General features: G+C 47.8%; 2 protein-coding genes across 3 annotated transcripts in view; one reads left to right on the top strand and one right to left on the bottom strand.

Moving 5' to 3' along the window:
- ILF2 (interleukin enhancer binding factor 2) overlaps nucleotides 1-13,648 on the bottom strand; it is a 103,667-nt gene that overhangs the window by 70,403 nt on the left and 19,616 nt on the right. The window contains exon 15 of one of the 2 annotated variants that reach the window (XM_056853760.1): nucleotides 12,711-12,740. The exons of the other annotated variant lie outside the window; for it this stretch is intronic. The gene's annotated coding sequence lies outside the window, so the exon portion shown is untranslated. Of the gene's footprint in view, nucleotides 1-12,710; nucleotides 12,741-13,648 lie in introns of those variants that run through there. 2 annotated transcript variants of the gene reach the window in all.
- SNAPIN (SNAP associated protein) lies at nucleotides 6,170-10,465 on the top strand. The gene is made up of 4 exons (XM_056853765.1): nucleotides 6,170-6,317; nucleotides 8,326-8,372; nucleotides 9,472-9,590; nucleotides 10,343-10,465. The coding sequence occupies exons 1-4, from the start codon at nucleotides 6,175-6,177 to the stop codon at nucleotides 10,445-10,447; spliced, it is 414 nt and encodes a 137-aa protein (XP_056709743.1). The 5' UTR covers nucleotides 6,170-6,174; the 3' UTR covers nucleotides 10,448-10,465.

Below are 13,648 nucleotides of genomic sequence, written 5' to 3'. Positions count from 1 at the left end.
CCACTCCTACACACGAAGCCAGCTGGGTGACCTTGGGCAAGTCACAGCTCTGTTAGAGCTCTCTCGGCCCCACCTACCTCATAGGGTGTCTGTTGTGGGGAGGGGAAGGGAAGGTGATTGGAAGCCGGTTTGATTCTGCCTTAAGTGGCAGAGAAAGTCGGCATATAAAAACCAAACCTTCTTCTTCATTGCTTTAAATATCAATCAGCAGCCAAATAATTGAAAATGCCAAAAAAAAGAAAGAAAAAGCCACCCGAAACCTCTCCCACCAAACCAGCCAATGGATGGCTGAACTGCTGTCTTGGTGACTGGTGGCCCACATCTGGCTGCAGCCCACATCTGGCCCACGCATAAGTCTCAGTTGTCCATTCACTTTTCAGCATTAGCCCAGGGCCATGTGCGTGCCGTAGGGCTGCCAAGCCCCCAGTGCGAATCCCCTGCACTCAAGGTCCTGTTGTCCGCTGCTGCTAGAAGTGGCAGCAGAAGAAAAATAAAAATAAGGGCTTGTCCAGCTGGTTTTACCATAGAGCATCTGGCCATTCCTAGAGGTACCATTGTCACTTCTGGGTAGCTCTAGGAATTTCCGGAAAATCTATGGCAAGAACTTCCTGTAAGTGTAGGAGTTCTCGTTTTTCTTTTCCATTTTTCTCCTGCTATTACAACTGATCTCCAGCCAATAGAGATCAGTTCCCCAGGAGAAAATGGCAACTGGACTCCATGGCATTGAGGTCCCTCCCCAAACCCCACCCTTTTCAGACTCCACCCCAAAAATCTCCCAACCCGGAGCTGGAAACCCTAATTACAACTGATCTCCAGGCGACAGAGATCAGTCCCCCTTAAGGTTGCCAACCTCCAGGTAGCAGCTGGAGATCTGCTATTACAACTGATCTCCAGCCGATAGAGATCAGCTCCCCTGGAGAAAATGGTCGCATTGGCAATTGGACTCTATGGCACCGAAGTCCCTCCCCTCTCCAAACCCCGCCCTCCTCAGACTCCCCCAAATCTCCAGGTATTTCCCAACCCAGAGCTGGCAACTCTGCTGTAGGCTAGTGACACAATTATGTCTACCTCATCTCAAGAGTATAGAGATCAGTTCCTCTGGCGAAAATGGATGTGCTGGAGGGTGGTCTCTATGGCATTGTATCCCACTGAGGTCCTTTACCTCCCCTGGCTCCATCCCCAAATCTCCAGGAGTTTCCCAACCTGGATCTGGCAACCCTACTCGCCCATCCCCCGCTGGTGGCCTGGGAGGACCCGGCAACCCTAGTTGACAGGCAGAGATTCAACAGGTGCAGCCTTTTCCTCCGAACAAAAGGATATACCCTTCCGTGATTTTTTGCTTGTCCTACAGCCTGCAAGACAGAAGAGGGTGAAATATGGTTACTAACCTTTAAAAAAAAAAAAAAAAGCAGGAGTCTTAACAAGCAAAAATTCATCAAGGGAAGCAGAGGTGGACTGGGAAGGAAAAGGGCCCTGCCCTCAGCAATACCCACCCAAAGGAAGGAGGAAGGAAAAGACTGCCTGCCTATTCAGCAGACCGGGCACATAGGGTTGCCAGCTCCAGGTTGGGAAATACCTGGAGATTTTCTGGGCGGAGCCTGAGGAAGGCAGGGTTTGGGGAGGGGAGGGACTTCAATGCCATAGGGTCTAATGGCCAAAGCGGCTATTTTCTCCAGGGCAACTGATGTCTGTCGGCTGGAGATCAGTTGTAATAGCGGGAGATCTCCAGCTAGTACCTGGAGGTTTTGTGTTCTCGCAAAAACAACCTATTATAATCTTAATCAAGTTTCAATATCAAAGTTACAAGTTCTGTGGTTACTACCCTCCTGGACGAACCTGAGGTGGGGAATTCCAGTTCCCAACCTCCAGGGCTGGCCTGGAGAGAAAAATTCTCTGTTGCCACCCTCCAGGAATTGCCTAGAGGAAAGAGTGCTTGCCAATCTCAAGGGCTATCCTGGACTGAAATTCTGTGGTTGCCAACCTCCAGGGCTTGTGTTCCAGCAAAAACAACCTATTATGATCTTTACCAAGTTTTCATATCAAGTACCTGGAGGTTGGCAATCCTCCCCATTTGCCAAAGTGGCCAGTCCGCCCCGAGGAGAAAATTTCTGCCACTATCGCTAATTCATGGTGGGGTGGGGGGAGAAATGTGCCCGATTGCATTTCTACCTGTCAAAGGCAAGAAACCAAAAAAGTTGAGCGGGGGGAATCATAAAATAGTCTAATACACATGATATGAACAGAGCCAACTAACGACTAATGTGATGGGGGAGTGATTTTATTAGTTTTAAAATGTGCGGGTTTTTTGGGTACCAGGTATGTTTCAATTGGCTAGCTGCCACGATGGGCAGAAAGCCAGGATATAAATTTTGTAAACGAAATAAAAAATAAAATAAATTATTTTGGGTCTAGATTGTTTCCTGTAATGTACATACGAATATAAAGCTTCAGTGTAACCCCAAACACCACACACATGTATAAGACGAATGCGCCAGCTTCCAGCTCACAACCAGACATAGTTCTACAGCAGTGTTTTCATCAGCGGTCGGCTGAATAATGACAGGAAAACGAGCAATCCTAAACAGGGCTTCTTGGAAGTAAGTCCAAGTAACTCCATGGGGCTTACTCTCAGGAAAGTGGTTTTAGGATTGCAGCCCATAGTGTTATAACACAAATTTAATGAATCTGCAGCCTGTGGTAATGAACAATTAAGGGGGATTCTTTCAGAATACATCACCCCTATTTAGGGTTGCCAGGTCCCTCTTCACCACTGATGGGAGGTTTTTGGGGCGGAGCCTGAGGAGGGCGGGGTTTGGGGAGGGACTTCAATGCCATAGAGTCCAATTGCGAAAGCAACCCTTTTCTCCAGGGGAACTGATCTCGATTGGCTGGAGATCAGTTGTAATAGCAGGAGATCTCCAGCTAATACCTGGAGGTTGGCAACCCTAACCCTATTTATACACCCACATGCCAATCCAAAAAACTGTGAAAGACTCATTAAAACTTGGGCCCAGCTTGTGTTCCATCGGACGCTTGTTTGTAACGGTCTGAAAAATGCAGAGAGCACAATAATTAAAACTTAAAAACACTAACTTTTAACATGTCTAGTCTTTTAATATCTTGTGTATTAGTAGGGTTGCCAACCTCCAGGTACTAGCTGGAGATCTCAGACGCTTTGGCTATTGGACTCTATGGCATTGAAGTCCCTCCCCAAACCCCGCCCTCCTCAGGGGGCCTGGCAACCCTATGAATTAGGCTATTTATTATTTTTTTCTCAACTTCCCCCCCCCTTTCTCTGTGTTTTGAGTTGATTGCTGGTTTCAGTTCCCCACTTTTTTACATTATTTAAGTTTAAATATGCACAGGAGCCCCACAAGGGGCAAAGAATTGGCAACCTTTGCTCTGGGCTTGCCTTGCCTTGCGATCCATGCCACTTGCCCTCCTGATCTTTCTGCACACACACACACACACCCAATGTGGGCATTTGCTGCCCGCCACAGACCTCTTAAATCCTATCACCACCAACACATTTTGTCCCATAACGCCACATCAGGTATCAGGAAGCCCACCCTGTGGACTGCCCCTCACCCAACAGCCAGTCCCCCATCAGCCATTGACCCATGGGGGTGTGCTGCATAGCACCCCAAATCCCACCCTCCATAGGCCCCATCCCTAAGTCCCCCAACCCAGAGCTGGCAACCCTACAAAGTGTGCATGCAGGCAGCCAATTCATTGACCTTGTGTAACCCTGTGCAACCCCGGTGACACAACTCCCTACTAGAGGATTAAGGGGGGGGGGGTTCTAAATTCAATAAAATGACAGCACTCCTTGTGGACAGATGTGAAATTGCCTACAAGAGAATAGCAAAACATTTAATATAACAAAATATTGTCGAAGGCTTTCACGGTCAGAGTTCATTGGTTCTTGTAGGTTATCCGGGCTGTGTAACCGTGGTCTTGGAATTTTCTTTCCTGACGTTTCGCCAGCAACTGTGGCAGGCATCTTCAGAGTAGTAACACTGAAGGACAGTGTCTCTCAGTGTCAAGGGTGTAGGAAGAGTAATATATAGTCAGAAAGGGGTTGGGTTTGAGCTGAGTCATTGTCCTGCAAAAGTAATGTGTTAATCATTGTCCTGTAAGTATCAAGATAATGTGCTAATGAGGGTGTGGTATGTTAATATGGAACCATTGTATCCTGAAGTGATCTGTTAATGTGTGAAATCCAAAGCTAATCTGCATGGCTATTGTGGACTGTAGTCTTTGTTAGTCTGGAGGTTTTTAGGACAGCAAGCCAAGCCTTATTCATTCTTAAACTCTCTTCTTTCCTGTTAAAGTTTACATTACTTTTGCAGGACAATGACTCAGCTCAAACCCAACCCCTTTCTGACTATATATTACTGTTCCTACACCCTTGACACTGAGAGACACTGTCCTTCAGTGTTACTACTCTGAAGATGCCGGCCACAGCTGCTGGCGAAACGTCAGGAAAGAAAATTCCAAGACCACGGTTACACAGCCCAGATAACCTACAAGAACCAATTTAATATAACAGCCCAACCTATGCAACTTCAAGTAACCAAACAATCACAAACACAGTACACAAAATCTTCAGTGCCTAGCAACTCATATAGCCACTAGATCCCCCTTTTCAGACATTCCTCAATGGAGTTTCCTTCTGGAAAGCTTACTGCCAGGAGCCCGGCTGGAGGAAAAATGAAATGGCCAGGGGATAGGGCATGTACAAGGGAAAACTGGGAAAACTGGTAGACAAATGACCTCTTCCCATCCATCAATTTTCTTTTGCAAGAATTTTCCCAACCTCATATTAGCAATACAAGAGAGACACAGTAGTGGACAGCCTGGATTTCCCAAATTTTAAATTATATATATTAAAATAAAAATCTCCAGTGCCCTTCAGGAAGGGCACTCTGTACATTGGTAAACAACACCAAGTTGTTCAAATTCAAAAAAAACTTGAGCAAAAGCCGTCACATATTGGGATAAACTGGCAAAAATGGATTTTACTATTTTAGTTAGTGAGTTATAGAAACAAGTTTTATTATTATATTGTTAATGGAAATTTTTAAAACCGTTAAGACACTTCTTCGGAAGTCTGGTGATGGGTCACTTTTTAAGGTGGGTGGAGGGTCAAAAGGGTATTCTTTGTCTTTTGAACGTTATAATTTTGTAACTATGAATGTATTAATAAGAGCATATAATTGATACTCTTGTATTTTATTTTTATTTATTTTATTTTTATTATTATTGTATTCGTTTGTTTCTGTTTGTTTTGTTTAATGTTATAAAAAATTATAAAAACAAAAAACACCAAGTGCAATAACAAGGAAAGAAAGAAAAGTCCATAACTTAAAAGTCTAAATGCAGGGTTGTTTCTTCCCTTTACATTCTCAATGAATGCTGCTCAGTGAGCCCCCTGGGTCCTAAAGCCCACAATATTGGCAGGGTTACACTTGCATCTACGGTTGCCAATCTCCAGGTACTAACTGGAGATCTCCTGCTATTGCAACTGATCCCCAGCCGACAGAGATCAGTTCCCCTGGAGAAAAGGGCCGCTTTGGCCATTGGACTCTATGGCATTGAAGTCCCTCCCTTCCCCAAACCCAGCCCTCCTAAGGCTCCGCCCCAAAACCTCCTGGCAACCCTACTTGCATCTGAGTAAATACGATGCACAAATTACAACTGGTAACCTGCTTAATAAAGGTTGCAGCCCTTAATTTAAAAAAAGTGGTTAAAAAAAAAAACTTCTTAAAACCCCACCCATACAAAGTCTGGCACCAAAGAAAGGACTACATGTCCCAGCAACCCGTGCGCAGCGGCTTCCGGCAGGAATCCCTTCCCTTCCCCAGGAGGCTTCATCATAGAGACGCAAAAAGGGCTAAAGCGACGCGTCACCGCGATGCTCGGAACTTCCGGCCCGCCTTGCGACCGGCTCCCCATCCCGGAACAAAATAGGCGAGGGTTCCACCATAGAGAACGCGCCGCGCCCAGAGCGGCGCCGCCCTGAGCCCGGAAAAAGGAAGAGGCGGTCTTCCAGCACCCCCTCCCGGAAGTCCGAGTCCCAAGCCGGACTCTGCAGCCCCGCGGCGACTTTCCCGGCTCTCGCTCGGCCTTGACCAAAGTCCCGGCAGGCTTTGCGGCCAGTCAGGCCAAGCGATGGCGGCGGCGGCCGGCCTGGCGGCTCCTTCGGGCCCGGGGACCCCGGTGGGCCCCGCAGCCAGGGACCTCTTCGCCGAAGGGCTCCTCGAGTTCCTGCGCCCGGCCGTGCGGCAGCTGGACACCCACGTCCATGCGGTCAGGTGGGCCAAGCAGGCGGGAGTCCGTCAGGTGTAGCTGCTCAGGCGGGGACCCCACCGGGGGAGCTTCCGCCTCATCTGGGGACGGGCCTTGGTGTTGCCCCATCCACAGTTGGCGGGAGCGTCCCTCCCGCATTGGGCCTTAACACCCCTCCAGTGGACGCTCACCAACCCTGGCCATGCGCTGTTTTAAACAGCTGGGCGTCCTGTATGCCTTCAGCAGCTGCTTGACAGGCAGGAACCCACCAGGTGGAGCATTGCACAACTTATCTGAGAGACAGAGAGACCTTTTTCCAAACTATCCAAAATGCAAATATTTTCCTCCCACCCTTCCTCCAAGAAGAGAAGGGTGGCATCCCCCCCCCATTTGACCTTAACACCAGAGGACCCTCACCAACCCACTCCCTCTTCCCTGGCCATACGCTATTTTAAACAGCTGGGCGTCCTGTATGCCTTCAGCAGCTGCTTGGCAGGCAGGAACCCACCAGGTGGAGCATTGCACAACTTATCTGGGAGACAGAGAGACCTTTTCCCAAACTGTCACTATCCAAAATGCAAATATTTTCCTCCCACCCTTCCTCCAAGAAGAGAAGGGTGGCATCCCTCCCCCATTTGACCTTAACACCAGAGGACCCTCACCAACCCACTCCCTCTTCTCTATTTTAAACACTGGGCTATTTTAAACAGCTGGACGTCCTGTATGCCTTCAGCAGCTGCTTGACAGGCAGGAATCCACCAGGTGGAGCATCCCACAACTTATCTGGGGGACAGAGAGAGAAAGACCTTTTCCCCTACTCTCGCTTTCCAACATGCAACCATTTTCATCTCACCTTTCCTCCAAGAAGTGCAGGGTGGCATGGACAGCTCTCCTTTCTCTGTTTAGCCTTCACAACGCCCCCTCCGATAGACAAGGCTAAGAGAAAGCAACTAGCTGGAGATTAGGGAGGGGCCGTGACTCAATGGTAGAGGCTCTGCTTGGCATGCAGAAGGTCCCAGGTTCAAACCCCGGCATCTCCAGTTAATAGGGTCTAGGCAAGTAGGTGACGTGAAAGACCTCTGCCTGAGAGCCGCTGCTGATCTGAGTAGACAATACTGACTTTGATGGACGGAAGGTCTGATTCAGTATAAGGCAGCTTCATGTGTTCATGTGTGTTATCACCATGGGAGCTTCAGGGCAGTGTGGGGATTATGAAAAAAAAACCCCGCCGCCTCCCCCCCGGATTGTAGTCTGCCGCTGCAGCCCCCGTACCAAACCAGCTCTTAAACTTTGCCTTTGGTATGCTTAACAGCTGCAGATCAAGCAGGGGAAACATGCCCTCCTTTTCCTGGCCATAAAGTGTTTTACAATTCCATAACCCATATGATCTCTAAAAGCTGCTTGCTAGGCAGAAACACACCTGGAGACTGAAGGGCGGGGGGATGAGAGACTTTAGAACAAAAGTCCCTGTTCCAGGAGGGAAAATAGAAGAAGAGTTGGTTTTTCTATGCCAACTTTCTCTACCACTTAAGGAAGAATCAAACCGGCTTACAATTGCCTTCCCCTCCCCACAACAGACACCCTGTGAGGTAGGTAGGGCTGAGAGAGCTCTAAGAGAGCGGTGACTAGCCCAAGGTCACCCAGCTGGCTTCATGGGTAGGAATGCAGAAACCAACTCGGTTCACCAGATTAGCCTCCGCCACTCAGGTGTAGGAGTGGGGAATCAAACCCGGTTCTGCAGTTCAGAGTCCGCCGCTCCAAACCTCCGCTCTTAACCACTACACCACGCTGGCTGGCTCTATAAATAGCAGTTTAGTCAGCTGTGTTTAGCATGCTCTTGATACCTGATAAGCTCCTGCCTCCACTCACAAGCTTTGTGCATCAGTATTATTTGATATATTTAGGATTTTTGTGGCCGTCAGTTGAAAGCTACCAAACCTTTTCTTGTGGGCTACTAGCTGTGATTGTGTGAGGTCTTCTAATGCGCATCTTCTCTTTCTCCCTCTTCTCCCCTCCCCAATTCCTCTCTGACAGGGAGAGTCAAGTGGAGCTACGAGAACACATTGATAGCCTTGCCACAGGTAAGAAGGAAAGGGGCTGTGTGGGGACTTACAGTGATGTTTGTAAAGGACATTCCTCCTTTCTCTGTCTGCCTAGGTAGTAGCAGCATCTTTCTCATGGGCACTGCCGGGACTAGTCTTGCAGGAACTCCCATGGGATTAAGTTTTGCATTACCCACCCAGGCAGAGTAGGAGCTGTGGCTCAGTGGAAGAACCTCTGCTTGGCACGCAGAAGGTCCCTGGTTCAATCCCCGGCATCCCCAGTTAAGAGGCCCAGGTAGGAGATGACACGAGAGAGATCCGCTCCCAGCCTGAGCAGACAATACTGGACTTGATGGAATGATTGTCTCAGTATAAGGCATATGTGCGCACTTCTCATGCACAGCCCCTCTTGCCCCTGTCAGGCATGATAGAAATGATTGAACATGTCCTGTTAGACTGTTGTTTTTACCAGGAGATCCGTACCAGGGTATATTCGTCCAATACTGCGCTACCACCCAGGCAGACCAAATTCTTTTTATGCTGCCCTTCTTCTTGCCAACTGCTTTAATGACACTACCCTTAAGGTGGCAAAATTTGGTGGGTTGGCATGTCTAACAAGGCAGGAGAAGGCAGCCTAAGTATTATTGTTAAATTCATCTTTTTATTGATTGCACTCCCTGTATAGAGATTTACATGTATTTAAATTAATTTTTGTTAATATCCAGTATGCACATATAAATTATAAATATATAGGTATGTATGTGGATATTTTTATGTCTGTAACGGAGTAGCACTTAGTAGCCATGTATCAGGGGTTTATCTTTAGATCAGGAGTTATCATTTTATTATAATAACATCTGATAGTTTTAACACGTTTTCGGGGTATTATATCAGATTTTGCTAGTCTTTGACTATAACTGAATTGAATTGAAGCAGCTGGATCAACCCCAGCCCCTATTTAGCTGGGCCACTTTTGAGCACAGAAGGGTAGTTCCAAAACCCATCCGATCCCCCTGTTGCTGGCTCCCTGGCGTTACCTACGGTGTGCAGAGTTGGTGGGCAGGAATTGAACTTGTCCAGCCCTCAGCCCCAGGAGGAAGCAGAGCCAACTGTTTTTGTTTTCTGTCCTGGCATACAGAGCTCTGCCGGATCAATGAGGATCAAAAAGTAGCCCTCGACCTGGACCCTTACGTCAAGAAATTGCTCAACGCCCGCCGGAGAGTCGTCCTGGTTAACAATATCTTGCAGAACGCACAGGTGAGAGACAGGTGGGCCCCCATCCCAATGACAACGGCAGTCGCTTTAGATTCTAGCTGTAGCTGAAGAAGTGAGCAGTGACTCACGAAAGCTCATACCCTGCCAGAAGTTTTGTTAGTCTTTTAAGGTGCCACTGGACACTTGCTCTTTTTGTTGGAATCACTTTAGTCCAGAGGTGGGCCCAGGAGCTGCACCCAGCCTTCCAGCTGCTTAAGTACTTGTCTGGAGCATCTCTTAAATACCTTGAGGGGGAGAGGGGCAATTAAGAGCAGCAGAGGGCTAATCTGGGAGTGCTCAGAAGTGGGTTCTGCCTCTTCCTGTTTCCAGTGAAGAGTTGATTTTTATATGCCAACTTTCTCTACCACTTAAGGAAGTAACCAACTAGCTTACAATCACCTTCCCCTCCCAACAGACACCGTGAGGTAGGTAGGGCTGAGAGAGCTCTAAGAGAGCTGTGACTAGCCCCAAGGTCACCCAGCTGGCTTCATGTGGAAGAGTGGGGAAATAAACACAGCTCACAAGATTAGCATCTGCTGCTCATGTGGAGGAGTGGGGAATCAAACCCGGTTCTCCAGATTAGGGTCCGCCACTCGTGGAAGAGTGGGGAATCAAACCCAATTCTCCAGATTAGAGTCTGCCGCTCATGTGTAGGAGTGGGGAAACCAACCTGGATCACCAGATTAGAGCCCGCCGCTCTTAACCACTACACCATGCTGGCTCTGTGAGATACATTTTGTTGCTGATCTCTGCAGGAACGTCTGAGAAGACTCAACCACAGCGTGGCCAAGGAGACCGCCCGCAGGAAGGCCATGCTCGAAGCGAGCGGGAGCTACCCACAAGGTTCCCCCAGCAAGTGAGGACCAAACGCGGGCGCTGCTTCTGACGAAATGGGAGAGATGCCGCCTGCTGTTTTGGGGACCTCGGCTTTCTTGCTCACGGGTGCTAACCGGCTTGAGAGCAAACTGGAGCACATGGAGCTGGGGGTTAATGTGGAGACAGCACCGGGCCAGGGGTCCACACACAGTGACCAACGGATTTACCCAGAGCCCCTTTCCTCTCGCATGTTGGGAGAGGCAACGTTAGTGGCGCTTTTTCATGAGCCACACAGCCAAGTGCAGTTGGTATAGTTATGGCTCTGGACAGTACGAAGAGGAATGCTTAATGCTGGCGCAATAAAATATCACTGCTAAACCCTGCAAGATCTATTTTTTTCTTTTCCACGCAGCGGACAGTGAGGCTTTCCACTTCCCTGCCACAAGAGGCTCAGCCATCGGTTTGATTCTGTAAGCTGCTTCTTGTTGATAGTAACCGCATATCTTACAGTGAAGTCTGGCCTCCATCTGTGGATATCTAAATCCGCAGACTGGGGCCACGTTGATGCTAAACAGATTTTTCTGCAATCTTGAGCAGACACCCCAGGTTTTCAGAAAAATCTGAAATGCTAAAAAAACACACCACATAGTTCAATTGTGGAACTCCCTGTCCCAGTATGTGGTGATGACTGCCAACTTGGAAGGCTTGAAGCGGGCAGTGGACACATTCGTGGAGGAGAGGGCTATGCATCACTACTAGTCAAAATGGATACTAGTCATGATGCATCCCTATTCTCTCCAGGATCAGAGGAGCATGCCTATTATATTGGGTGCTGTGGAACTCAGGCAGGACAATGCTGCTGCAGTCATCTTGTTTGTGGGTTTCCTAGAGGCACCTGGTTGGCCACTGTGTGAACAGACTGCTGGCCTTGATCTGATCCAGCATGGCCTTATGTTCTCATGTAAATACATCAAGGGTTCAAATCCACAATATTTTTAAAAAGTGTTATCTAAGCATGCACAGACAACAAACTTAACTTGATTCTGTGGGGGCCATTGTGAGCTGCAGTGGGGCCTGGTGGTGGGTTCTGCTCCAGGCCACAGTAGCAGCGGGCACCAGGAACTGCTCCAGGCTCGGAGTGGCTGCCATACACTGCCCCTGATGTGGCCAGGCTCCAGTGTGAGTGATGGGCTTTGAAGTCATGTTGGGCTTGGGGATGGGGGGGGAGGATTCCCCCTCGTGAGTTTTATAGCCCCCACCCCACTTGTTGCATTTATAATGGCAGAAAGGAAGTAGGCAGAGAACAAAGCTCCAGAAGGGAGGAAACTAGTGACCAGTTTCCTCCTTTAATCACTATTAGGGTGTCCATACACACACCTCTACTTATTAATTCCCTTACATAAGAACATAAGAAAAGCCATGCTGGATCAGACCAAGGTCCATCAAGTTCCGCAGTCTGTTTACACAGTGGCCGACCAGGTGCCTCCAGGAAGCCCACAAGACTGCAGCAGCATTGTCCTGCCTGTGTTCCAAGGCACCTGACATAACAGGCATGCTCCTCTGATCCTAGAGAGAATAGGGATGCAACATGACTAGTATTCGTTTTGACTAGCAGCTATGGACGGCCTTCTCCTCCAGGAACATGTCCCCTCCCCTCTTAAAACCTTCCAAGTTGGCAGCCATCTCCACATCCTGGGGTAGGGAGTTCCAAAACTGTGTGTTGTGTGAAGAAATACTTCCTTTTATTTGTTTTGAATCTCTCACCCTCCAGCTTCAGCAGATGACCCTGCATTCTTGTATTATGAGGGAGAAAAGCTCCCTGACCACTCTCCATACCATGCATGATTTTATCAACCTCTATCATGTCTCCCCTTAACCGCCTTCTTTCTAAGCTAAACTGCCCTAAGCATTTAAACTGCTCTTCATAGGGCAGTTGCTCTAGCCCCCTGATCATTTTGGTTGCTCTTTTCTGTACCTTCAAGCTCTGCAGTATCCTTTCTTAGGTGTGGTGACCGAACTGAATGCAGTATTCCAAACGTGGTCTCACCATAGATTTGTACAAAGGCAGTATGGTAGCAGCAGTTTTATTCTCTATTCCTCGTCTAATTATGGCCAGCGTGGAATTTGCCTTTTTCAAGGAGGCTCTGAATAAATCATGACGCCGCAGTGAGCCACAGACAGTCAAGACAGCAGCACTTAAAAGGAGGGGGGAAACTTTTTTTAATGGCAAAGAGCTATAAAACAACACAATTAAACAATTGGAAAGGACACGGGCTTGGTCCTGCACTGCGGCTTCAAACCGGTTCAGCCATCCGTGCCGGGCGAGACGAAATCAAGCTGCAAGACAGAAGCGGACAGCCTTTGAAACCGCTTCTCTGGCCCCCCGCCTTGTTCCCACATCAGTGAACAGAGCCCCCATTGAAGCCATCGGGGCAGCACCAGCCCTCCACTATCCTAGGCTGGCCAAGCCTGAATTAGGAACTGCCCCAGCCATTTGCAAATGCTAAGGAGAGATCCTCGGATTTTGTCCCTGGCTGTCAGTTCTTTGGGGTGGGGGGCAAAGATTAAGTTAGCCTAGAAAAAAGGAGGACCGGGCGGGGGGGGGGGAGGGACCACATTGGTGGAATGAGCAGGCCAGCCAGAGACTGAGAAATGCAAAGTAAAGGAATGAGTGATATTAGCGAGCTGGTGGGAAAAGAAAACCGATGGGTGGGGGAAGAAACCCAACCTGAAAAAATTGAAAGCTGGATACCCAAGGTTGAGTGGAGAAGGTAAGATGATAAAATAGAAAAATATTTTTATTTTAAGGCGCTTATATCAGGGTTAAAAACATTAAAAATGATTAAACCATATACAGATACACACAATATAGATTCTTTTTTTATTTTATAAAATTTTTTATTGGTTTTCATAAAAAAACACAAAAAAACACCATATAGATTCTGTATGAGAAACCAATACAGCCCAGGTATGTAGATCATACATTGGTACATTTAATATATAAATGGTCATAGATTAATACTGAAGTATATATGCCGACCTATAGTATGACCTTGTTTTACAGTGTAGAACAACTTAAAGGTATTCTACCTAGAGGGATTTCTAATTTGAAATTTATTATGTAAGTAATCCTAAACATCTCTATTAAGAATCATACAACTGGCTTATATTGAATTGAAACTAATTTGCCGCCATCTTTTATTTTTCTCAGACATCCTATACACATGCCTGGGCTTGTATAAAGT

This window comes from Euleptes europaea, chromosome 7 (genome assembly GCF_029931775.1).
Source record: "Euleptes europaea isolate rEulEur1 chromosome 7, rEulEur1.hap1, whole genome shotgun sequence".
NCBI lineage: Eukaryota > Metazoa > Chordata > Lepidosauria > Squamata > Sphaerodactylidae > Euleptes > Euleptes europaea.
The sequence above is the reverse complement of the archived record's forward strand: the minus strand, read 5'-3'. Positions and strand labels throughout refer to the sequence as shown.

What these genes read in the sequence shown, in the direction of transcription:
- SNAPIN (XM_056853765.1), top strand. Translation starts at nt 6,175, where the DNA reads ATGGCGGCGGCGGCCGGCCTGGCGGCTCCTTCGGGCCCGGGGACCCCG. An exon ending in ACCCACGTCCATGCGGTCAG is followed by an intron (nt 6,318 to 8,325) that starts GTGGGCCAAGCA and finishes CCTCTCTGACAG; the next exon opens with GGAGAGTCAAGTGGAGCTAC. An exon ending in CATTGATAGCCTTGCCACAG is followed by an intron (nt 8,373 to 9,471) that starts GTAAGAAGGAAA and finishes CCTGGCATACAG; the next exon opens with AGCTCTGCCGGATCAATGAG.